At 34.8% G+C, this 24,056-nt stretch overlaps 2 protein-coding genes across 2 annotated transcripts; one reads left to right on the top strand and one right to left on the bottom strand.

Annotated features, from left to right (window-relative positions):
- Positions 1-1,079: 1,079 nt before the first annotated feature.
- On the bottom strand, positions 1,080-11,315 carry LOC120271723 (vacuolar protein sorting-associated protein 52 A-like). Its single transcript, XM_039278402.1, is given in 20 exon segments — positions 1,080-1,581; positions 1,669-1,726; positions 1,827-1,898; positions 1,987-2,121; positions 2,269-2,450; positions 2,679-2,733; positions 2,902-3,013; positions 3,182-3,229; positions 3,311-3,357; positions 3,359-3,427; positions 3,993-4,172; positions 4,471-4,552; positions 5,182-5,273; positions 5,952-6,086; positions 6,697-6,777; positions 8,489-8,500; positions 8,887-8,982; positions 9,783-9,840; positions 10,615-10,709; positions 11,240-11,315. Coding segments are annotated over 20 exon segments (1,941 nt in total). The 5' UTR covers positions 11,273-11,315; the 3' UTR covers positions 1,080-1,282.
- A 418-nt stretch (positions 11,316-11,733) lies between these two features.
- On the top strand, positions 11,734-12,694 carry LOC120271724. Its single transcript, XM_039278403.1, has 4 exons — positions 11,734-11,967; positions 12,020-12,260; positions 12,431-12,524; positions 12,676-12,694. Exons 1-4 carry the CDS (start codon positions 11,734-11,736, stop codon positions 12,692-12,694), a joined length of 588 nt encoding a protein of 195 aa, XP_039134337.1.
- The last annotated feature ends 11,362 nt before the right edge of the window (positions 12,695-24,056 follow it).

Consider the following 24,056-nt stretch of genomic DNA (forward strand, 5'->3'; position numbering starts at 1 on the left):
TTTATCAAATGCTTATTTTTCAATAGTATGAGATATTAGTCATGGGAAGATTTATTTTTCTAAAGTTAAGGGATTAGCCCCTTGATGACCAAAAGACTTTTTGTATTGATTTTTCCTAAGGTTTTATTTTTAAATTACATCATCGTGGAAATATTTTGGCTAGCTTTGTTTCTTTTGAGTTTGGGTTTGCTGGGCATTTCAAATATTCCAAAATGGTTTATCTTGCGGATGTGTATGGTCTATTGTCATTATATAACTTTTGGCCATTACATAAAAATAGTATATTTTGATCAAAAGTCGGGATTAGATTGAGCGAGTTGTTTAGTATGGATTGGCAAACTCCAAATCGACCCAAAAACCTAGGGTTGTAAACAAACCAAGTTGGGTCAGTGTCCAAGTTTAGCTACTACTATTTTTAATCGAGGTTCGAGTCGAGCTCGAAAGTCAATTTTGATTAAACCTCGAGCCGAGCTCAGGGTTTAAAAAAACTCAATCTATTGTTTTTAAAAATAATATTAAACTTTTTATAATAAAAAAATTATAAACTGATCTTATCTTAATTGTACATACTAAAAGGGCATGTAATATTTTTTGTAACACATTAATATTAATGATCTCATATATGACCATCACTGATATTACTATAAACAGTTGAAAAAATGCTTTATATTTTGAGCTTATTAATAAAATTATAAAACAATTTTAGTATTGATTTTTATAAATAAGCTTGTTAATGATAAACGTGTTTCTTGCATATTCCTATAAACCAACCTCACTATAAAATTATAAATGAGTTATTCATGAGCTTCAGAAAACCAAGCCAAACCTTCGAGTTCTCAACAAACACATTGCTTGATATACAGTCCCACCAAAACCTAACCACAAACACTTTTTTATAACTCTACCATGATCACAACAAATGACCACTCCCTGCGAGGTTAAACATGCAAATATGATTTCATTTGAAAAGGATACACACCCATCAAACAGAACCTCCTTTCCACAACAGTCTGTTTCCACAGCTCAAATGCAAATGAATCAAACTACATACCTCACTTTTTTTTCTCAGATACATCACATATCAACTAATTCTCTCGCCATTTGTTACCAAAGCAAACATTAGTAGAAACAAAGATCAACTAAATTGATCGGCAATATACTCAAATCAGAGAAACAACATCCAATGCCCACTTAAAGGAGAAAACAAAAAAAGGAAAAAAAAACAGAAAAGGTATCTATTTGCCATTTTTCCTTATGAGTGCTTTAAAAACAAGAATAATACCTAAACCATCTTAAAATATTTATCTTTATAAGATAAGCGAAATACTGGCAACGGATCCCTGCAATCAAAGGAGCCTTCCATTCTCCTAGCACACTCTCTGAGCCTTCCATAATAAACGTGCAGCTTTATGGTAGCCACGTCCATAATATTTCTCCCGCCGCACAAACAGTTGCTGAAAAATGTGATGACGTCCTTGTTCATTAGCTCTATAGCAGTTTCCCGTCTGCTCAAAAAATCCCTCACCAGCGGTTCAAGATCAGTGGCCGAAGGCTTCTCCGCACCGGAGCTTGATTCTCCAGCTGATAAAATAATATGCACATCAAGTACTTGAATTATCTATGATGAATGACATGGTCATATAAGAATTAGGTTTTAGCTAAACATACCGCCACATGAATTCAGAAATTTGATCAGATCGTTGAAATGCTCAAGCAGCATTTCTTCCTGCATTTATTTATCAAATATGGTTCACCAATCCATGCATTCATCAAGTATAAAATACATGAACAGAAAGCGTTTTGCACTAAATGGTGCAAATACTTACGGCAAATATGTAAATGTTGCTTTCTAGAAGTTTCCCAAAGTATATCATTGTTCTTCCACCTCCAGGTACATTCTTCAACAAGTTTCAAACAAACTTTAACAAAAGCAAAGGAGTACAAAAGGTGAAGATGTACAGATTGAGAAAAGACACGAGCCCTAACCATCAGTACAGCAACTATCAGATCATAGTTGTTTATCAGGAATGCGGTTTGCAACTTTGGCTTTGTGAAAGTTTTGGCGAGCTTAATGAGCAGGTCGTCAATTGCCATTTCTAATCTTTCAAAGTTCAGATCAAGCTGCAATGGTAGAAATCACAGAGAAATCATGATAAAGGGTTTAAACCAACTGAATCTATTTTAGTGACAGGTAACAAACTCAATATGTAGGTAGTCTCTTCATATACTAACAGAGAATAATAAAGATGAGAGATTGTACCCATCTACCTGACCATCTCCGTGTTCAACGTTGAGGTGCACAAGGGATGCTATGAATTCTGCATAGCGCCGCATTACATAGTGAGGATGGACATCATCTACCCATAATGTACTTACATTGGCATTTCGTAGACTGTTGAGATGCATATCAAATACCAATTTGAAACGAGACCACAAAAGAAAATATTGACCTGTAGATTTTTTTGATTAAGTAAAAGTTGAAGGGAGTTAGATGCAAAGACAAAATTATGTTGTGAAAGCAACAAAAAGGAATCAAAAACTCATCGAAAAAAAGATGAATAATCATAAAAGCCAAGTAGTCTTTTTAAAAAAATAAGTTATTGAATAAGTAACAAATAGAAAATGGTGATAAGTTGTCACTAAGAACTTCTCAAGTCATTTCATAAGTCAAATGTAACACACCTTGTCGAGGTATGAATCCAAGCATGGAATTCGCCTCCTGAACATGACCAGCTGTGCACAAAAATTTGAATTTTTATCAGATCCGTATTGTGCAGATCCAGTTCAGCAACAATGAACCTTGGCCTTTTGCTTCCTTATCTTAAGCTTGTAGACTTGCATAACATATATCAGACATATTCCTGTTTAAGTGTTGACCAACGCAAAAAGAAACTGACTAACCTGCTGCTGATGAATGATGTGAATCATAAGCATCAAACCAAGGGCATCATAACAATTTGGAAGTACCACATTGAAATGTTCATCAAGAACAGCAAATGGTCCTAAAAACAAAATAAAGAACCATCAAGGTTATTTTCTTGTGCCATAATTCACAATATGCTTTTATACACACAATTAACTTTAATATGGACTTTAAAGAGGCCGGCTATATAATTTTCTCATGTAAAAGTCATTCTAAGGCCAGAGAACATAAATGAGTGCTAGATACCTGCAAAGATTTTCATAGAATATAGATTCTTCTCCAAAGAAATCATCACAAAAAAGATATCTGCAGTGCAACAAAAAAAATTGTTAGTCAAGCACTCAAAGACCACTTCAATAAAATTCACTAACAAAAATGCATCATTACTCAGAAGCAGCAGTATCTATCAGAAGTTTGTGCAGGCTCCTAAACAAAAACTTCATATGGATATCTTTGAGAATTCACTTCAGCTGTATGTGGGATCAATGCCGGCTGATCAATTTCCTAACAGCGTAAAAACAAAATTTTTAGAATTTCATCTGTGGTCATATGACATGAAATTGCCTGATGTTCAACTATACTTGCTGTTATGAGAATATGAGCATCAAGACAAGCATAGTGATCAAAAATGGGCACAGTAACTACTTAAGAGGGCCATGTAACAATGCATAACCAGCATGAAAAGATTACGGAAGAGAGCATCCTGAAATCAATCATTAAATAAGGCCCATGGATTGATTAACTAATTCCCCTTCTTCCCCCAAATAAAACCCTGGACCCCAAGCCCATCCTTACAAATTCTGAACTTAGACATGCCTTGATGCACTCATATTCCAGAAATGAGGATGCAAAGATAGCAAAGGAAATGTTCATTCTATTGCCCTTGTGGGAAGACTAGCAAGCTTTTGCTCTTGTAAGGAAAAATTAAAATTTTTGAAGTGCAAGAAACATAAGTACTTGTTCACGTTTATATGCATTATGCATATTCATAACTCTGGATCAAAATATTAAAATGCACCAAAAGGTGGAAAAAAAAAATCTTTATCAGAGAGTCTACGTAGAAAAACACCTTTAGAATATTAATCCTATCACCCAATGCAAAAACAGCTGAACCATTCTTCAAAGGTTCTCTACTTAAGGAGAGTCCTGTGCTCCTGGCCTCGACTCCAATCAAATCACTTGCTGTTGCTATATCCAGCTGTAATTTCCCCATTGCTTGTATGTATGCGTGAAAATGAGCACTTAAGATCTGGTGTGAAAAAGAAGGAAAGTTGAAAGTGCCAAAAAGATGTGCTGTTATAAACGATAAGACAAAGCAAGAACAATTTGTAGAAGTATCTAGTTTCAAAATACCATAGGACTTGAAATGAACTATGTAAAAATGGAGGGTTTCGTAGAAAAGCACACATGATGAAAATAATATAGATACTAAACAAAATAAAGTTTGACCAAACTAACTGGGCTAATTTCTGATGATTATGGCCAAGCTTCACTTCCCATCTTTTATTTATAAAGGAAGAATGTAACAGAGTTTCAAGAACATTTACCTTGCTCATTGTATCAATATATGTTGCCTTAACCTCATTATATATCTCCCTACCATGTTCTTTAAGAAAAATAATCAAGCACCTGCAATATCAATGTACGTAAAAAAGATTTAATACAATCAAGAAATTCTTGTAAAAAGAGTAAGCAGCAAACTAGCTGCAACTATTATATTGCCAACATGACAATAATATGGAAAGGACAACCATCGCGCATTGTGTTAATATCTAACATCAAAGTGATCAGCAAAAAACTGGAGAAGCTTACTGGTTTCCAAACACAACTATGCACTTTATGAAAAGTTTATTGGACACATGTAGCTATGCTACAAGGACTCAAGAAAATATCCTGGCATCTCAAATAACTAAGGCACATCACATTTCTGATGAACTGATGGTCCTTTACAGAATTGCTTTTTTTGTTAAAAAAAGAAAAAAATGTTACAACTATGAGACAAAGAGTAGAATCAGGAAACATATGCAGAAAAACTGTGAAATCTCGTATGTGGTGCAGCATGAATTCTATTTCTTAAAATACAAACATATATCAATAAGATCACCAGAAGCTTATGATGAAGGGCATACATAATTTGATAATACTAAGCACTAGGCAAAACCAGATACGCAACATGACAATCAAATTAAATCAACACTATACAAAAGATAAATCAAAACAGATATGGAATGGAATCAATATGTGGAAAGAAATCTTACTTATACTTAAGAAGAATACTGTGCTGCAGGATCTGGACGCTTGTTTTTAAATTTCTCAAGGCATGTATTTTTTGCACAATGAACTCAAATACCTTTTGAAAGAAAGTTTCACCATTAGTGGTTCTGAAAATCAAGAAAAATGTATAATCATAACTAATCACATGCCTATTATGTCGTTTGTGAATTATTCCAAGTAGACACACCACAAAAATATATCGAATGGAAAGAATGAAACAAAATTGCAAGCCTGGGTACTATGCAACAAGAATCAATAAAACACGTAAAATTTGCCGAAACTGATTTTTGACTCAACAAGTATGACTTGTTCAAAAAATATACATTTAAAAGCACCTGTTATCTCCATTAATAAAAAAATACGCACATCACTGGTACAAGAGGGTTCCATCAGTGACCATAGCGAGTGACCAAATGTTCATTTGGCAATCAAACAGATTATCATTTCAAATAAATTCCAATCATGTCAAAATTGAACTTGAAGGTATTTCACACCCAAAAAAATACTTTTACTGTAATTTGATGTTCCTCACATTGACTTAGAACAGCCAGCCATCCAATATTATCCTCAAACAGAATAGAAAAAGTCAAGAACAAGCAACCCTTGTAAAAAAATGTTCCTAACTAGTACAAAGTTGACATTTGCAGATGTGAAAAGTTCAAAAATCCAAAAAGTTTCCACATAATAAATCCCTATAGCAAATGAATATAAGAATGAAAACAAAACACGAGCATTACTTCATCTAGTTCACAACCTTTGAGACTGCCTTTTGCCGAAGCCTTTCCAGTTCTAACTGAACATCTTTTGGAGCTTTTGATGTTTTAACAACTTCAGCAAATTTCAACTTCTTTCTTAGTGACTCTAGAGTCTTTAAGCACTCTTCATTGACCTGGAAAGCACAGTTAGTAAATAGCTAAAACAAAGTGTTCTTTGCCTATAAGGCAACTAAACAGTAATTCATTGACCGCATTTTCAGAAGAGCAAATATCAAGTTTTAATTCTCCTTAAAAGAAAGAGTTCCAGTTAGCTAATCTCATTACATTATAGGAATTCATTCAAAACACTTGCTAACTGCCATGACTTCTTATCAACCAACTAAAACGGCCTGCTTATGTTCGGACTTACAATAGGCAGCATAAGACAAATGCTGAAAGATGTAACTTATGATCATGTTGACAGTAGAAATATATTTCTTGAAAAAATTGATTATACCAAATATACCATATTCGAAAATATACCAAGTAAAGCAAATATTTATTTAAAAAATAATTAAAAATCTTAATGTGCTCTTTTCCAAAGATATGTTACCTCATGGCTTAACATTCACAAATAGAAATTATCAATGAGAATGAAAAGCAAAATAAATATGGTCTGGAGAATTTTAAAAATACATTTCTGAATTCAGACAAGCACAGTGCTCTTCCTGGTAAATAAATGTATTCATGAGGAACACATAAATACGCCAATCAAATTGAATATGGAGGGGATGACAAGAGTACCTCTCCATCAACAATTATATCAACCATTCCTGGAGTAACAATAATGTCTTCAACAAATTTTGTCAATTTTGATTCTGCAGCCTGTAGAACAATTTATCATAATGAACAAAACAGGAAACATACAGGTATGTCAAAAATGTAAAAGTCAAATGATCATGAAGCTAGGCATACCAGGGAAGAATGATTATTAAGAAATATAGAGAAGTTGACTAATTGAAACTACTTATGCAATTATTTCCTTTGGGATAGTTTTGTGGAGCAAATTGTCAGCCATTACTTTTAGAATAAGAATAATATCAGTCATCGCATTAACCAATCACAATATAGAAAATGGATGTGAACAATGACATATCTTGCATTACAGAGTATTTTAATTTACAATTATCTAATAATATTGCCAAAGAAATGTGTTCAAAATGTGACCTAAAAAAATTGCTGATCAAAGATGCATGCGCCAAACTTCACTTGTTTGCGCAAACTTAAATATAGGAATGGTAAGATGTCCCACAAAATTCCATCAATCATAAGCAAAAAACCTCAAATGGTCACGCCATTTTCTAAAAAAGTTAAAATAAGCAGATGAAGAAAACAAATAATAAACCAAGCTAAAAGAACATGGCAGTGTATACCCATCGAGATCAATTAACAATGAGTGTAGCGTCAAAATAAGGGCAACCATACATAGGACTTAGTAGACCATCGGAATTGTCATGCCTAATTATTGATACACCAAACACATTATTGTAAGTTTTCTGATTTGCCGAAGCCTAGAAACAAAAACTGACATGAGAAATTGCTTTTGACACTAGAGCACCATCTTTAAGATGTACCAATTGGCAGAAATAAGTTTAATAAAAATTATATACAACAGGGATCTTATGTATTACAAATCTTCATAAATCACAGCATTGCGAGGTTTTTTACTTTAGACTAAGGAAATACTACATAATACGGGTGTTATGGCATAAAAAACTATTTCACTCAAAGTGGAATATTTTTTTATTGTAAAGTGCGTGGCGGTCCGGCGACCTGCCGATAGTCCACCGGCTGTCTGGCCGGCTGGTCTCCGGCGACCGGCCAACCGGTTACAATTATTTTCTCATTGTAATAATTTATGTAATAATTTTTTATTTTATTAACCAAACACTCATTCTATAAGAATAAAATATGCCACAATTTCCGTAATAATCATTTGCACTTCTTACATAATAAAATTATACCATATTTTTTATTTTGTAACCAAATAGAGCCTTAGGTTTGGTTATCTAGTAGTCTTCTAATATATAAAAAAAACTTCATTATTGATCTCAAACAGTAAGACAACATTATACGTCTGACTGACAGTTCAGTCCATAACTTCCAATTTTTCAATTTCAGACCCATTCCATTGACTTCTCTTGGATGTTTTTTTATCTTAGAGCTTATGGAACCAATCTCAGCCTACAACAAAGACTTTGGTTATAACAAAACTCAAAGAAGAATAAGCTTTTCATACTAGAACACTACAGAATAATGGTACTAACAAAAATAAAAAAAATAAAAAAAACATTGCACCAAAACTGGAAATGAAGTTCCTTCTTGACAATAATAAATACGTGTTTAAGAACGAAATTCAATATGCAGGCAATAATCTATTCCTAATAGACAACAAATATATAACCACTCAAGAGGAAAATTTATGTAATCTAGATTCATGATAAGGACATGCCTGTACACTAGTGACTAGAAAGCATTCAGTAGTAAACTGATGTTCAAAAAATTTACATCTAACTCAGTAGTTTGCCACCAGTCAGCCACTGTGTACCTAAAAGCATCATTAAAAATGATTTTTACCAAAAAGAGAAAAGCATCCTCACAGAAAATTAAGATATTCATTTTTAGATCTACCTAAATCTGTGATAAAATGCAATAACAATCACAGATTTGACCATGCAGTACGACTAAGTTATCACTCTCTTTGATGTAATAATGCATTACTGAGAGAAGAAACTCCATAGATAAACCGACATGCGCACACACAATGAACAACACATTCACGCACTGAGAAACTTCTAGAACAAAGATATGATTGCATCATTGTGCTCAGCATCTTTATCATTATAGAAAAAAAAAAATCCAAAGGACACCAACAATTAACAGTAGTTAATTCCTTCCACAGTCTTTAACAATCTCCCCAGGAAGTATTCTAACCTGCATGGAGTCCAATTCAACCTGGCGAACATTGTTCTCCACACCCTTGGTGTGCTCCCAAAGTTTTGATACTTTTGCAAGAATGTCAGACACTTCCTGCAACATGAATAGGGAATTAACAAGGTCTGAGAAGACAAACTTATTCAAAAAAATTGGCACATGGATATGAACAGAGAAACAGAACACTTAAAAATATCATATTGATGAACCAAGCCTTTTTTTTCCTTTTAGATTCAAATTTCATTGATAAAAACTATTTAGTTAAAATCATTTAGGAATTGAAAGTGCTTCAATCAAAATCAAGAAATCACAAGTGGGAAACTTGTTTCTTTGAATCATTTTGCAGGCCTTTGTTTGCGACTGAAAGTTGTGAGGAAGCAAATTAAAGGGAAATAAATAAATATGGTTTTTCCTCAAATGTAAAATCAAAAGGCACCCTTATCTCAGCTATTCCAGCCTTCAAACAAATTAAAGTATTGAAATGGATAGCTGGAATAACATAACAGATAAGATTAACTTCTTAGAGTGGTAGCACTTGCTCAAATTCATATCAATCAGACAAGCACAGAATATTCCAAACCCCATGCTCCACTTAAAATGTACACAGATGATAAAAAAACAGTTGTAACAATGATAACAGTGAAATTGTAAACGTAAACACTAACCACACAAATTTTGAAGCTACAAGCAAAAAATTTGCTGACTAAACATTAAACAAGATCTGTACAGACCATTTAACTGAAATACACAGCTCCTCTATCCACTAAACAATAAATATTTGTTCAAATTTGTGCTATCAAAAAACAGAGTTACCAAATATTAGTAAAAAATAAATGATATTTGGAAAAGAAAAAAGTTTGTGAGGGTTCCAAAAGATCAGCATCTGAGCTACTCACGTCATCAGTTTTGCATTCTTCTAGTTCCTCTTGCAGCCCTTCTAGAGACTCATAATCACTGAAACATTAACATTAGAGAAGCATAGGGATGAAAATCATGAGCAGGTAATATGTACATATAGAATTTTTTACCTAAATAAGATTTTTCTAAAAAGAAAAAATGAATGAAATCTAACTAACAACTATAGTGCATCAACATAGGGAGAGGCTTTGGAATTTAATAATGCATATCTTGCATAGACATAATAGGCAGAACATTGATGCACAGCTTAGAAAGGACATGAATGCATTTAACTGGGAAATGAGAAGCGCTCTTCCTACTGCTCAGAAAAGTAATATTAGCAATACCACTTAAATTTTGATGCCAACGTCCAATGGAAAACCAACCTATCTGTTAAATGCTCACATCATTTTGAGAATACTGCAAATGCAATGCTAAAATAAACCTGATTACAAATCACAAACTGCATAAACCAAAACTATGTTTATCCAAGTACACAGACATACGGCCACATATCCAAATTTGTGCCAATCATTCCAGTAAGGGCAATAAAGATTGCAATGTTTGATTGAATTCAGCTATTTGAAGGCAATCATAGGACAATTACATAAACCAATGCACTATTTTTGTCTACTGAGCCTAGTTTCATTAAAAAAATGTATAATATCTTAAAAGAAGCAGGGAAAATAAGTGGTACGGCGATAGTGATAGTTATGATTATAGACATTAGTCCTATCATCAAAAGCCTAGGAGTGCCGCAAAAGAGCAGCAGTCATCAAATAAAGACTTCTGTTTGCTAATAGAAGAAAAAGACACAATAAGAGAAGCTACCTCCTGGCATCCTCATCCAAAGCCAGATCCTCAACAAACAATCCTACATCAAATACTTGTTTCTCGGTACGTTGCATATCCAAAGTAGACTCATCCTGCATTGAAATATCATATGATTTCCAAAGCATAATAGGGCATTCGTTAGACAAAAAATTATTAAATTGGCACAGATCAATTAAAATCACACGTCACATGGTATTTTGAGATCATATAAGTAAATAAAACAGGAAGAAGAAAAAAACACACAATTTATCAAAACTCAAGCTATCATAACTACAACAAAAACCAAGGAAATTTATAACTAGAGGGAATTATACAAAAAATAATGCAAAATCTTAGCTTGCCCATCTATGGTCCTTAACATAACTTTAATTCTAACATTTTCTCTTTTATTTGCTGATAAGGGTTTTCCCTAGATAACCAAAAATTCTGGCTATTTTCCTTTTGGGGATTTCACCAACATTCTTCACTATTAGCAACAGATCAAGCAAATTACGAGCTTTGACGCTAATGCGGATCTCTGAGAAACACAAAGCCCCAACAAATCGAAAAACATATGCATCAATCCTTATCAACTGTTCTAGATTTATTGGATCTAAAAATTCGCAGAAATCCTAAGAATTACAGGGATTAGCGATTCAACACCGAAAGATCTCATCAACGACAAGTAAAGAAGAAGATTCAGAGACGAAGAAACCGGAGCGGCACTCGCTTACCATTGACAAAATCCGATCGATCAATAGATAGATAGATAGCGAGAGAGAGAGAGATGGGGAAGGAGAGAGAGAAGCTTCGAAATAAAAATGAAAAAACAACTGGATGGCTTAAAAACGAAAATATATTTTAAAATTTAGATAATTGATTTAATTTTAATATTCTAATTTAATTATTATTATTATTATTATTATCCATATTATCCATATATCTATACACATACATATATATACTTAATATTAATTCTATCCCCTAACTTATACTATTCATTCAAGTTTTCTTGAGTGGCCATTTGGCCTGCTTTGGTGGGTAGATAAACATTATTTTTTTAATTAAACCCTAGATCTCCAAAATCCCCTTTGAGGTCCTCTCTCTCCTTCTCCGCTTCCATTATCCACCTCTCCAATGGCCATATCCGGCTTCTGCTGCTGCTGCTCCTCCTCTTCTTCCTTTGCCGATGCTCTCAAGCTCACTGATGAGTTCTTTGATTCGAAGGAACCCCGGCTTTTTTTTTTTTTGCATATGGAGGAGTTAGAGAAGGGAGCGATTGCGAAGCCTAATGAGGGGCGGATCCGTATTTGCATTCTCCCGCAACGAGAACTTTCTCATGAACTAGCCAACCCTTATCTCCATTCGCAGGTACTTCCCAGCCTTTTCTTCTTCTCCTTTCTTTCTCTCACCACTGATCCAGAACTTTCTCTCACCACTGTCCATTCGCAGGTGCTGCAAGGTGGACATGAGAGGTCCCTCCAAGCCCATCACCAGGTCCATTGCTTCTCCCAATCCTTTTGTTAATCTTCTTCTAATGTTGTTGTTGTTGTTGTTGATCTTGCTCTTCTCTTTGATTGATTTGGATTTCATCGATGATAAGAGAATTAGGGTGAAGAAACTGTTCTCCGTCCAGGACTTCTTTCGGTATGCTAAGACCGAAGGTATGTATTCTGTCTCGCTCGAGTGTGATATGTGTCCATCCCCATCTGTGGTGGCAAATCTAAGATGCTATGGTTTTGCCATCAGTTTTTGAATATTTTTATTTATTTATTTATGTTTTTTTTTCCTTTGTTTTGGTTTGTGATTGAGGTTTGGGGTTTGTTTTGTTTAGGTATTTCAATGAGAATTGGTGGCCTTCGTCTTCGGTGTTTGAGGATCCTCCAGTTGAGAGCGCAGATAAAGAGAAACTTATTGATATTTTTCAGGTCCAACAAAATTTTTTTTTTTCCTATTTTCTTATAGTCTCATCTCTTATTGATCCACCTTATTATGAGTGGTTTCAATTTAATAAGGTGAATGTGTGAATCGTTGAGAAGTTTTAGTTCTTTATTTTGATTTGAATGTTGATTTTGTTAGGATTACATATATTATGTGAATTTGGATGAGTGTCTTGAGTTTATTGAGGATATGTTGATCAAGCACGGGCCTATGGATGGGTTGATGGGATTCTCTCATGCAGTTTTTGAATTTTTAGAAATTAGGGGTTGAAATTTATTGAAAGTTTGATTCGTTTTTCGATTTTTAAAATACATAATTTAAAATACAAATATAAGAACAATCTCAAAACTTAACAAGAACCTGCAAAAGTGGTTTAGATTATCATGTCATTCGACATAAGAACATCCTACAAAGTTGCAAATTTACTTACAATATCTCTAACATCTCAACATTGATAAAAAAAAAAAGATGTAATGATTGAACTTTGTAAAAATAAATTGATAAAAACCAAACCCTTTCTTCTGATTTTGTCTCTTAAATATTTCATGCCAAGCTGCAGAGATTGAGCAAGAGAGATTCTGTGAAGGCAATCAAGATTTACTGAACATAGAAGATGTTCATGTTTGTACACTACCTAACACTGTGAAAGTCAATGGCTACTACTCAATGACTTTTCACACCTGTAAGATTTCACGCCAAACAGGACTGAGGAAGTTCTTTCTATTTGGTTCATCATCTGCAACTGAGCATTCTCAAACATTTCAGATAAGTAAGGAGGTCATCAACATGTATACCAGGGATATTTTTCTACTTGAAATTTCCAAATCAGGAATTCAAAGTTCAAACAAGAAATATTATGAATTCTCAATACATAGTGTCCAGTGTCCCTTTGATATCTCATAAGCAGTTATCAAAGTCATCAAAGTCATCAAAATGCTTCTCACAGGATAACAACCAATGCAGAAATAACCTCTCCAAATATCAAACTAGAAATATTATGTGTTCCTAACACAAGGAGTCCCTGATATCTCACAAGCACAATCAAATTAGTTCTTCACACTCATCACTTCCTAAAAAAGAGCCTTTCACAATAATCCCAGCAATGATCTCATAGCATAACCATACATTTCTATCCAATAATAGCTACTACATTCGTTAGTAGTAATTAACATTTCATCAAGGACACTAAGCAAGAACTTGCTTGACAACAACAAACATAAATGGAGATTTAATTAGCCCCAACAAAATTTCAATTTTAATTTTCATCATCAATGAAAATTTAGTTCATATAATTATATAGATTCTATTCAACAAAAGTAAGCCCATTCCAAGCCTTCGTGTAACTATTCATAAAAAAATTAAAAATAAAAACACCTTTAACAATGCCATAATTGAACACTTTCATTTACGACAATTATGTCAATTTGATGTATTCTTCATTACACTCTAATCTAACCCACCTGAGTTTACGAATTTTATGTTCTCCCCCTCGGTGTTGTTTAAGGTGGCCACAAAGAAGTCATCAAGGTGTTTAGAGTTCCTGCCAACTAGGCATTAATTCTAGACAAACTAATTGATGCCCCAAGTAAACCTTTCAGCAAACGGAAAATGATAAATGCCTTGTATAACAATTCAATTTAGTAATAAAGTAAACTGGTACATGTAAGTTGATGAATCGCTTAACATATCACCAAGAAATTTACTTTGATGCCCAAAGGATCTTCCTAGATTGGCTCCTCACTAAGAGAATTATTGAGCAATACCTCCACATTCTTGGTACTTGATTCTTCTGTTTCTTTTACTATTCTCCTCTTCATCCTTTTTCTCTTCTTCATTGTAGTTCTCTTTCTGAAACCTTCTATTCCTGGTCTGGTATTGTCTGAACATTTTGTGAAGTTTCTTTGTCAGCAACGGGATTTCATCATCAAAGTCGTCCTGATGTTGCAACTCCCCATGTTGTAACACCTTCTGTATCTCAGCTTCAACTTTCAGTGCCAGCCCTTCTTCTTTCCTATCCATCTTTTGGTTCATCTCATATGTTTGCAGTGAACCCATCAGCTCATCTAAGCGTATAGTAGTGATGTCACGTGCCTCTTCTATTGCTGCTACTTTTGCTTCGAATCTCTTTGGTAGTGACCTAAGAGTCTTTTAAATTAACTTCTCGTCAGAATATCTCTTGCTAAGCTGGAAGTCTTGATTTGCTATGCCTATCAGTTTGGCATTGAATATAACAATAATTTCATCTTCCTCCATTTTGAGACTTTCAAACCTGCTTGTTAGTATTTGAAGTTTTGATATTCTTACAAGATTCGCACCTTTATGTATTCTTTGGAAGATGTCCCAAGTTTCTTTTGCCGATTCACAGGTTGTAAAATATTTGAATTGATTCTCGTCTACTCCTCCGAAAGTAGCACCTTCTCGTTTGTATTGGTTTTGTTTATGTCTTCCTAACTCCACTTGCTCTTCTTCTTTTTGATCTTATTCTTCTCATCATCAATCTCGACGGAAGGAGACCATCCTTCTTCAACTGCTGTCTATGCGATTTCATCAAGAGATTTGATGAATGCCCTCATGCGTGCTTTCCAATATGGGTAGTTGGACCCGTTGAGTAAAGGTGGTGGAGTAACCGATGCTCCTTCTCTTGCGGCCATCATCGAAACTTTGCTTGGATCTCGCCAGCCTTGAAACCAAAGCACACAATAACGACCAACCTCTGATACCACTTGATGGTTCGGTTAGGGGTGTAATGTGCTAAGTCACTCAAATACTTACTCAAGAATCAAACACACACACAATCAAAAGAAGAGAAAGGAGACAAGCAAATTGGTAAACTAGTTCGGCACAACCTTGCCTACATCTGGGGGCCAGGCCCGGAGAAATAATCCACTAAAAGAGGTTTATGAATAAGGAGTACAACACTCTCTCAACACAAAGAATATCCTCTCTAGATTGCCCGACGGCCACTTACTCAACTCTCACCGAAGAGTCTCTCACTGGTTGGCTCATCCTAAATCTTCAAGCAGGATCTCTTATATAGACGCACCGATGTCTAATAAAGTTATCCCTTTTAGAATTCTCCGCGGTTTCCTAACTTGGACATCTTCCAAAGTTAGATGTTGCAACACCCAATTCCAACATGGCCCACCTTACTGAACATGACTGAGTTCTAGCCAGATGCACCCGAATCTACGACCTTTAACCTCCCGGTTCCTTCAGTCCACCTCGTAGCAGTTGACTCGACTCAAGCTCCTCCTGCCTATAGTTGCTTCCTTCCTCACGTCACTTCAGCAGGTCTCCCTCTCCCGAGGGACGTGCCCACCAAGGCACAAGTAATTATCTCACCAAAGATAGTCACCGAAGATCTCCCGATCTTCTTTCCAAACTTTGCCCAAGTTTGGTCTTCCCAAATGATCTTCGTTTGACTCATGGAAATATTGTTACTAAACTTGATCTCATCTTCATCCAAGTTTAGCCTTCAATATCTTCAATTATGATCTTCAATCATCCATACTTCGATCTTCAAATCTCTAACCATATCTCATGTAATCTTCAATCAATCTCCACACATGATTAACCTCCTTGAATAGTTCCACCCATAGATAGCTCTTAGATCTTCCTTCAATTTGTGTTGCTAAATATGGTCTTGATAATCTCCTTGGCTTGTCCTTGCCTAATGTAGTTTGTGTCTCCAAATAGCTTCATACCAAACTAAGTTTGCCCTTGCCTATCTTAGTTTGTGTCTTCAAATAGTTTCACACCAAACTATGCTTCATACGATCTTCATAATCTTGAATTATTGCCAATGATAGAATATTCCTCTCCTTCTTTAAATTGATCTTTCTAAAAAAGAGCTCTATCAAAGACATGATTTATCATCCCGGATCTTACCAAGGATAGATAAACATACTTTAAATAGAACTTGCCTTTCTTGAAGAGATCCTTTAGACTTGATGCACTTTCCAAAAATAGTTGATCATCACATGACTCCATTTAGAGGAATATTTTTCTAAATATAATCTTCATCTTGATTTTCTCACCCTTGTATCTTCACATGTCATGACATCAATATTTGGTCATATCATCATCCTAGTCATTACTTCCTTTGTTGAGTCATCATACGCCACGCCACCTTTCTCTTGCCATGTTACTACTTAGCTTGTCATATAATGCCAATTCATGTCAATAGACTTAACATATATATATATATATATATCAAACAACACGTAGGTCTGGTTTTGGTTCCCAGATCTTGGCTTTCTTCTGAATGTAATGAATGAGATTGCAGTTCTTAAGAGCATGGGAGTCTAATTCACAGTGAGGTATCTGTTTAATATTGAACTTGAGCCTCATTTCCACAACTTTCTTATGTGAATTGGAATGTAGAGAAGGGACAAATGTAGGACTAGTGATGAGTATACAATTATATAACATCATGGGCTTTTTACAGGTGTACCCCTAAATAATTTTGAAATTGCATATTTGCCCCTAAATAAAAGATAATTGCATGCATACCCCTGAATAATACATATAATTATGTATATACCTCTAGGGTTCAAATTAGTTGAAAAACCTTCCGTTAACAAACAACAGATATATAAAATAACCATTATACCCTTTGTATATATACCCTTGAAAAGTTTTTTTTATTGTAAAATGAAGTTGTGCAAGTGTTATTTTGAACTTTTTGTATATCTTAATCCAAGTTATAATCATAGTTGATAAAGTTTGATTAACTTCTGTTAACGAATCTAACAGTAGGGGCATATCTGTAATTATCTATTTTTTTCGGGGGTATATATACAATTATGTTTTTTCTAAGGGTAAATATGCAATTATAGAACTTTTGAGGGGTTTATAACCAATTTTTCCTAACATTGGGCTTTAATATCATTTTGTACAATCATTAGATGTGTATTAGAGTGACATTATGGAATTCGATGTTAAACATGGTGTATTTTGCATTCTCAGGTTTCGGGCATTGCTTAAGGACGAGAGAGAGAGCCAAAAAAAACATTTTAGAGCCAAAACGATGAAGATGGAGCTCTCTCAACATTAATTAGTGAAGAACAAGCCAGGTATGTCAAGCCCCATCCCATGGATCCCACAAGTGACATACCGCCACGACAACTCAGGGAAGGTCAAACATTGTCTCAACCCTAGATCACCGTAAGGTTAACCTGTCCCTTATACAATACAACTATAACAACAAGGAATAATTCAACAATAAATACATACATTAACCTTCCTACACATGTTCATCAGGGCAACACAAAGGTATGAATACAAGTAGTCACAATATGATAGGGATAATTATAATAACACTAACCCCAAAACACAGGGTATAACTTCTCATATAAGACTTGGACCACATTGATATAAAAGAATAATTATAGAAAGGAAATACAAAATATAGTTCACCAACATCCTAGTGAATCCCTGATAATACATGCCAAGGAAATAGAATAACATACACAATTCAAAATGAGAATACAACACAAACTCTTGCCAAGCACTTGACGCTTTCACCTCCTACGCTATGCTATCACCTTGGAGGAAGGAAAAGGGGGCAAGTAACTAGGTTACTCAGTGAGGGGCTAAACATGGAACTATAGCTCATACATGATTAAATGAAAATACAATAACAAAAACATGTTTTAAAGTTCAACAATGTTGAAGATACTATAAATAACAAGTATTTAAGCTTTCCTGAATCAAATGCACGATAATAACCTTTTGAAATCATCAAAGAATCCAAAGCATTTCTTAAATCCAAAATCAAGCATTCTCTTTCAATAACTCAACATTTCAAAATGTTTAAAAGGAAATAAATAAATAAAAAAAAATCTATAGTATCACAAATAGCCTCAAAACCCCTCAATTGCTAACCGTGACCTCGGTTAGGTCCTGAGCCACCAAGATGCGCATCTTTCGGCGTTGGCCGTTGGGGAACCCGTGTGGTGACTCACGGTACCCAACCCCTACACATTTTTTTAGGTTCTCTACACGCTCCTTGAAAGGGTGATACCTCATTTCGAGATCTCTATGCCACCCCAACTAGGTCAGCCCAGTGGAAACCCTATCCCTCATCGTAGTAAGTACTGGGGATCCCCCCCATGTCACCATCAAAACAAATAAATATCATACATTCCGTGAGGCTTAGTGTATAACTCAAAGCATGATAATATATGTCTCATCATAATGTTACATGTTTTTCACATGTACAACTTTCACTCCAAGAGTGAGTAAATTGATCATAACATCTCCAATAAATACTTTTTCATCAAGAAAACATCATTTAAGAATAATCCTTGAAGATGCACTACAAGTATAACATCATCAAAATATATTTCAACTTAGTTTTTGCACAACTCATTTAACATCATAACAATAATATCCAGTTCCATGAAAAACATACTCTTTGAAACATAATAGCCAAAAATATACGGTTTCTAATCCCAAGTAATATATTCTTTGTCAAATTCTTAGAATAAACTAAATCATCATTCAACATAGTTTCTAAGCACCATAGAAAAAATTTCAAGAGTTTTAACAAGGATAAATTAACAATCAAAGGAAATGCAACTTAATTATAAGAAAACATGCATGAGTTATAGTCCATAATTTAGTAAATCACACTCACGAACTTGGCAAGCTATAACCCTCTGGTGTTACTTCTCCACCGGCTCTTTACCCTTGTTTGAAGCCTCGCCTCCTAGAACCAATTTAAACAAACCAACAAAAAGCAAACAAGCATTAACATTAAACTAACCAACTTGAATGAAGGAAAGTGCTCAAAAATGGAAATAGTTGCTTCTTGGGTTTACTAAACACTTCATCTAGATGATCCTACAAGAATGAACCTCTCACAACTCTCAAAACTAACAAGAAAGGCAAGGAAAACTCAACTTTTTTTTGTGCTACAGTAACTCTAACTTAGAGGATGAAAGATCTCTCTCAACCTTTAAGAAATTCAGGGCTTTACAACTTCAAACTTCTTCTATACTTTAAATCCAAACAAAAACTAAGATTTTCAACCATGAATCCCAAGAAACTTGACAAGAAGAGAAATGAGAAGGAGAAGAGAAACCAACTTACCACCAAGCTTCTCAAGATCCTAAGGAAAACTCTTCTTCAAGAGAGGAGGAGAAAGATCTTCACTTTCTACTTTGGTTGGAGGCCAAGAATGATAAGTTTGGGGAGGGGAGAAGATGATTCTAGAGGAGGAGGAAGATGGAGAGGATAGAGGATTCAAAGAAGGGTTTAGAACAAGTCGAATTGGCCTTTATAAGGCCCCTAACCCGAGAGCTCCTTGCAGGCTGCCTTACGGCGCAGGAAGGCCGCAAGGCCCCCCATTTCACCCCTTGTGGGCAAGCATGATGCCCGTAAGGCCCCGGCCTTGCTTTTTAAAGGATTTCCCCACCTTTTTAACCTCTCAAAAAGACCTTAACTAAGGTTTCTAACACAAGGGCACTCAAGGATCTCATGCACACAAGTTACACTCGAGAAACAAATCGAAAGAGAACCTTACGGGTACCTTACAACCATACTTACATCTGTAAGCTTTATCTAGAGAACCTTACATATATGCTTGTGCCATTAAGAAGGAGCATAAGGATATGTAGAAGGTCTTACAGGCAGGGCTTACGCCTGTAAATCAGACCGTAAAGATTGTTCAGTGGAGCTTATGAGCACAAAATATGCCCGTAAGAATAGTCACAAGGGCTATCCAGAGAAGCTTGTGGTCCAACACTTACCATTATAAACTGGACCGTAACACAAGACAGAAGACCTTATGGACGAGACTTACGGCCGTAAGTGATCTCATAAGGCTCACGAACCATCATCCCCAGCTCCTCACTACTGCTGCTTTCTTTCAGCCATAAACATTTCTGAATAGGGTTTTAAGAGTATATTTTGTTCTATTCAAAGATAAGGCTTGAGAAAAGAAAAGGAGTGAATTTCCAGAGCTTTGGAGGTAAGTAAAGAGGGAGATTCAGCCCACTTATTGGAGATTAGAGGGGTTGGAGCTGTGAAAGGTTGTCTTGGTGGGTTCATGGAAGGTCCTTGGGCGTTCTACGGCAATCACCTCTCGGCGCAATTGAGAGGGGGGTTTTGATGTTTTATTTAGTTCTTATTTCGTCACATTATTTGAATGCTTGCTTTCCTCTAATGAGGAACTAATTTTGTAGATGTTTGGCCATAGACGAACTCTAGGGTTTATTCTATTTTGACATTGGTTGTAGATCTTTATGCTTTAATTATTTTTTAATTACAATTAATTTCTATTTGAATCAAATTGTGTGTTTTTCAATGTCTTAATCAGTTATTGAGGCGAAAAGCCCTAGTTTTTCTTGTATGATGTGCCTTGTGACTAGTAGAAATATCCACCAAGTATAGACAAACCATGATTGGAAGGGATTGTGAATAAGCCTAGAAATGGGGTACTTTGAAGTCGAGAGTTTCCCTCCATCAATCCTATCGATTGATTTAATAAGTAATTTCATGCTCTTTGCAATTGTAGGAAATAGATTTTTAGCATAAATCTCATTTCAATTATGTATGGGATTAAGGGCAATTGCTTTTGCAAGAAAAAAATTGTCTACTTATGAATTGTTGTTTAATTCACATTGAGATTTCATAGAGTGTAATGCGATTGTGGGGAGTCTGTATTAGCACTGTACTGAGAACATTACTATTCATCCTTGCAAGAGAGGTTTAGTATATTCTAGGATTTCTCTTAGTTCAAATAGAATTGCTATACTTATACAACCTTTGTCCTGGACATATAAACCCAAGAGGGACTCTACGCCCGAGCATCCCAACTCCCCTTGAGTCTCGACCAATTTGATTTTCATATTCTTGCTTTTTATTATCTTTCTCCGTATTATGTTTGCACACATCACACTCTTTAGTTAGGTTAATTTTCAGAAATAGGACTAGTACTAGTGCTCTTAATCTTCTCTGCGGATCAATACTCTGCCCAGTGCACAATTTAGGAAAAATTGCTTGCATACCCCTATAAAACCATGAAATTGCTTAAATACCCCCATAAAAATACTATTTACTTGCATACCCTCATAAAATTAACTTTTTTACTTATATATCACTACCGTTAGTTACCGTTAACCACCGTTAGGGTTTATGGAATTAATCATACTTCCCACTTAACCCAACTTAACAAAATTACCTAATTACCCTTAATATCATCCAAGGTCATAATTTTTTTAGTATGAAATTATTTGTTATTTTTTTAGTATGAAAATTACCCAATTACCCTTAACATCATCTAACTACCCTTAACAATATCCAAAATTACCCAACTACCCATAACCATTGTATGAAATTATTTGTTATATATTGTTACACGTTGTAATTTTTTTACCTATTTTTTTAGGTTGTGTTTGTAAAGAGCATATGATAATCTAAAAATATTTTAGAGATGTTTGTAAAAACCTTAAAAATATGAATTTACTCAAAAATTCATAATTTTTAATAATTTTTAAAAATAATTAAAGCGTATATAAAAAAATTATATTGGTTACCTATAGTTTAAATAATTTAAGTCTATAAAAATATAATAAAAAAATTTTTGATGGGTATATTAACAAAACTTATAATGGTCATTTGTTGAATGAAATGAGTAATGTCTACAAAATAAGAATAAAAAATTTCAAGGGGTATATAAGCAAACCCATTTTGGTAATTTGCCCTTATTCCATCCATTGATTTAACACCATTAAGAGTCAACTTAACCATAGAGGGCATAGAAGCAAATATAATTGATTTGTAGGGGTATACAAACAAATATCATTTTTTTATGGGGCTATTTAAGCAAATTCATAATTTTACTGGGGGATATGCAAGTAAAAATCCCCACAATTTACTACTTGATCGAGCGCATATGCTTGCGTAACGCCTATCAACTAGTCTGTGGAAGGTATTCGGGGAACAAACGCCTGGACCTATACCTTACTCCACAAATATTTCACAGTGTTTGAGGCCCCATTGGACCATCTCTCCATTGTGGTGTCTTTTGAATTCCACAATGCATGCATTTCCTCATAACGAGCATTGTTGTTGTTGTTGTTATTGCTACTTACGCAATTGTTGTTGTTTATCCTCATCATGAACTTGATCATCCTTTTCAAGAGGATTTTTTTCTTTCTCTTCTTTGGTTTAGCCTTATTTATCACTCGGTTGATCACTCGAAGCTCTCGACAATAACCATATGAGCAAAAGATGATGATGATGATGATGATGATGATGATGATGATGATGATGACAAAGTAGCAGAAGGCTGAGACTACTTTGTTCTAGGGCGACGACTAGCTACCGCTAATGATGCTCGCAGATAGTGTTTTTCATTATTATGGCTACTCGTGGATAAATTTCTTGGTTGGGTACTAACTTTTGGTTAAATATCACTTTGAGCACTAACCTTCAATTTGTACCAAAGTGAGTACTAAGTTTCCATTCTCCTTCATCGATTGAGCACTTGGCCCTTTTTTGTGAGAAACTTATGACATGGCCACCAAATTGCTTGTGTGGACTCTTAATTTCCACATAAGAGGTCTGTTGTGGAGCCTTCTAAGTCAATGACTTATCCACATCAACAAGAAAGGACCCACTTAAACATCTTCCAAGTGAGCACTTAACTCAAATAGTTTTTAACCTTTTTAACCCTAGTTTTTTTACAGTGATGGCGAGGGTGAAATCGGTGGTAGCAATGCACCGAGTTGAGATATCTAATCAAAAGGCGAGAAAGAGTACAGTAGTTTTTAGTGGCGAGCGGTGTAGAGATTGGCCTGGAAGTCCATCAGAACGAAGAGGGAGCTTTGGCAAGCAGTGCAGTCGAAGGAGAAGCATCATGGAGATCGACTGGGCCGTAAGATCGCCGGAGTTGGAACCACCCGGTTCATCGTAAGTTGAATTTAATGTTGCGGGTCTATATGAATGGAATTATTGTTGATGTTAGGATTTGAATGGTTATTTCTTTTCAAATCCATGTGCATTTCTCTGGTTTAGCAAAAATTTATGACATCTTATGCATGTAAAACCGTAGAATTTTTTTATTGTTTAACTAGACGAGTGCATTGTCTCATGAAGTATTGAGTTTATCATGATTAGTATTTAATTTCTTAAGATTTAATGTTACGAGGTTTGGATGAATGGAATTATTGTTAATGTTAGGGTTTGAATGGTTTTCTTTCAATTAATCCATGTGCATTTCTACGGGTTTAGCAAAATTTCTGACATCTTGTCTATGTAAAACCATAGAATTTTTATTGTTTAACTAGACTAGTGCATTATCTGTGAAGTATTTAGTTTATCATGATTAGTGTTTAATTTCTTGAGATTTATTCTCTGTGTAATCAAAGGCTAAGTTTCTTTTTTTGTTTCCTCTCTTGCGTTATGAATAGAGTTTGGTGTCACTTTGTTTTATGAACTCTTGAGTTTATCATGGCTATTGCTTTGAATTTAAGTTTTTTTCTCCATGTTTTTATGACTAGTTATTCCGG

This window comes from Dioscorea cayenensis, chromosome 11 (genome assembly GCF_009730915.1).
Source record: "Dioscorea cayenensis subsp. rotundata cultivar TDr96_F1 chromosome 11, TDr96_F1_v2_PseudoChromosome.rev07_lg8_w22 25.fasta, whole genome shotgun sequence".
Lineage (NCBI taxonomy): Eukaryota > Viridiplantae > Streptophyta > Magnoliopsida > Dioscoreales > Dioscoreaceae > Dioscorea > Dioscorea cayenensis.

Bases quoted from the DNA above. Each gene is read 5' to 3' on its own strand.
- LOC120271724 (XM_039278403.1), top strand. From the start codon at position 11,734: ATGGCCATATCCGGCTTCTGCTGCTGCTGCTCCTCCTCTTCTTCCTTT. The intron at 11,968-12,019 runs GTACTTCCCAGC...CCACTGATCCAG, and splicing joins ACCCTTATCTCCATTCGCAG to AACTTTCTCTCACCACTGTC. The intron at 12,261-12,430 runs GTATGTATTCTG...TGTTTTGTTTAG, and splicing joins TCGGTATGCTAAGACCGAAG to GTATTTCAATGAGAATTGGT.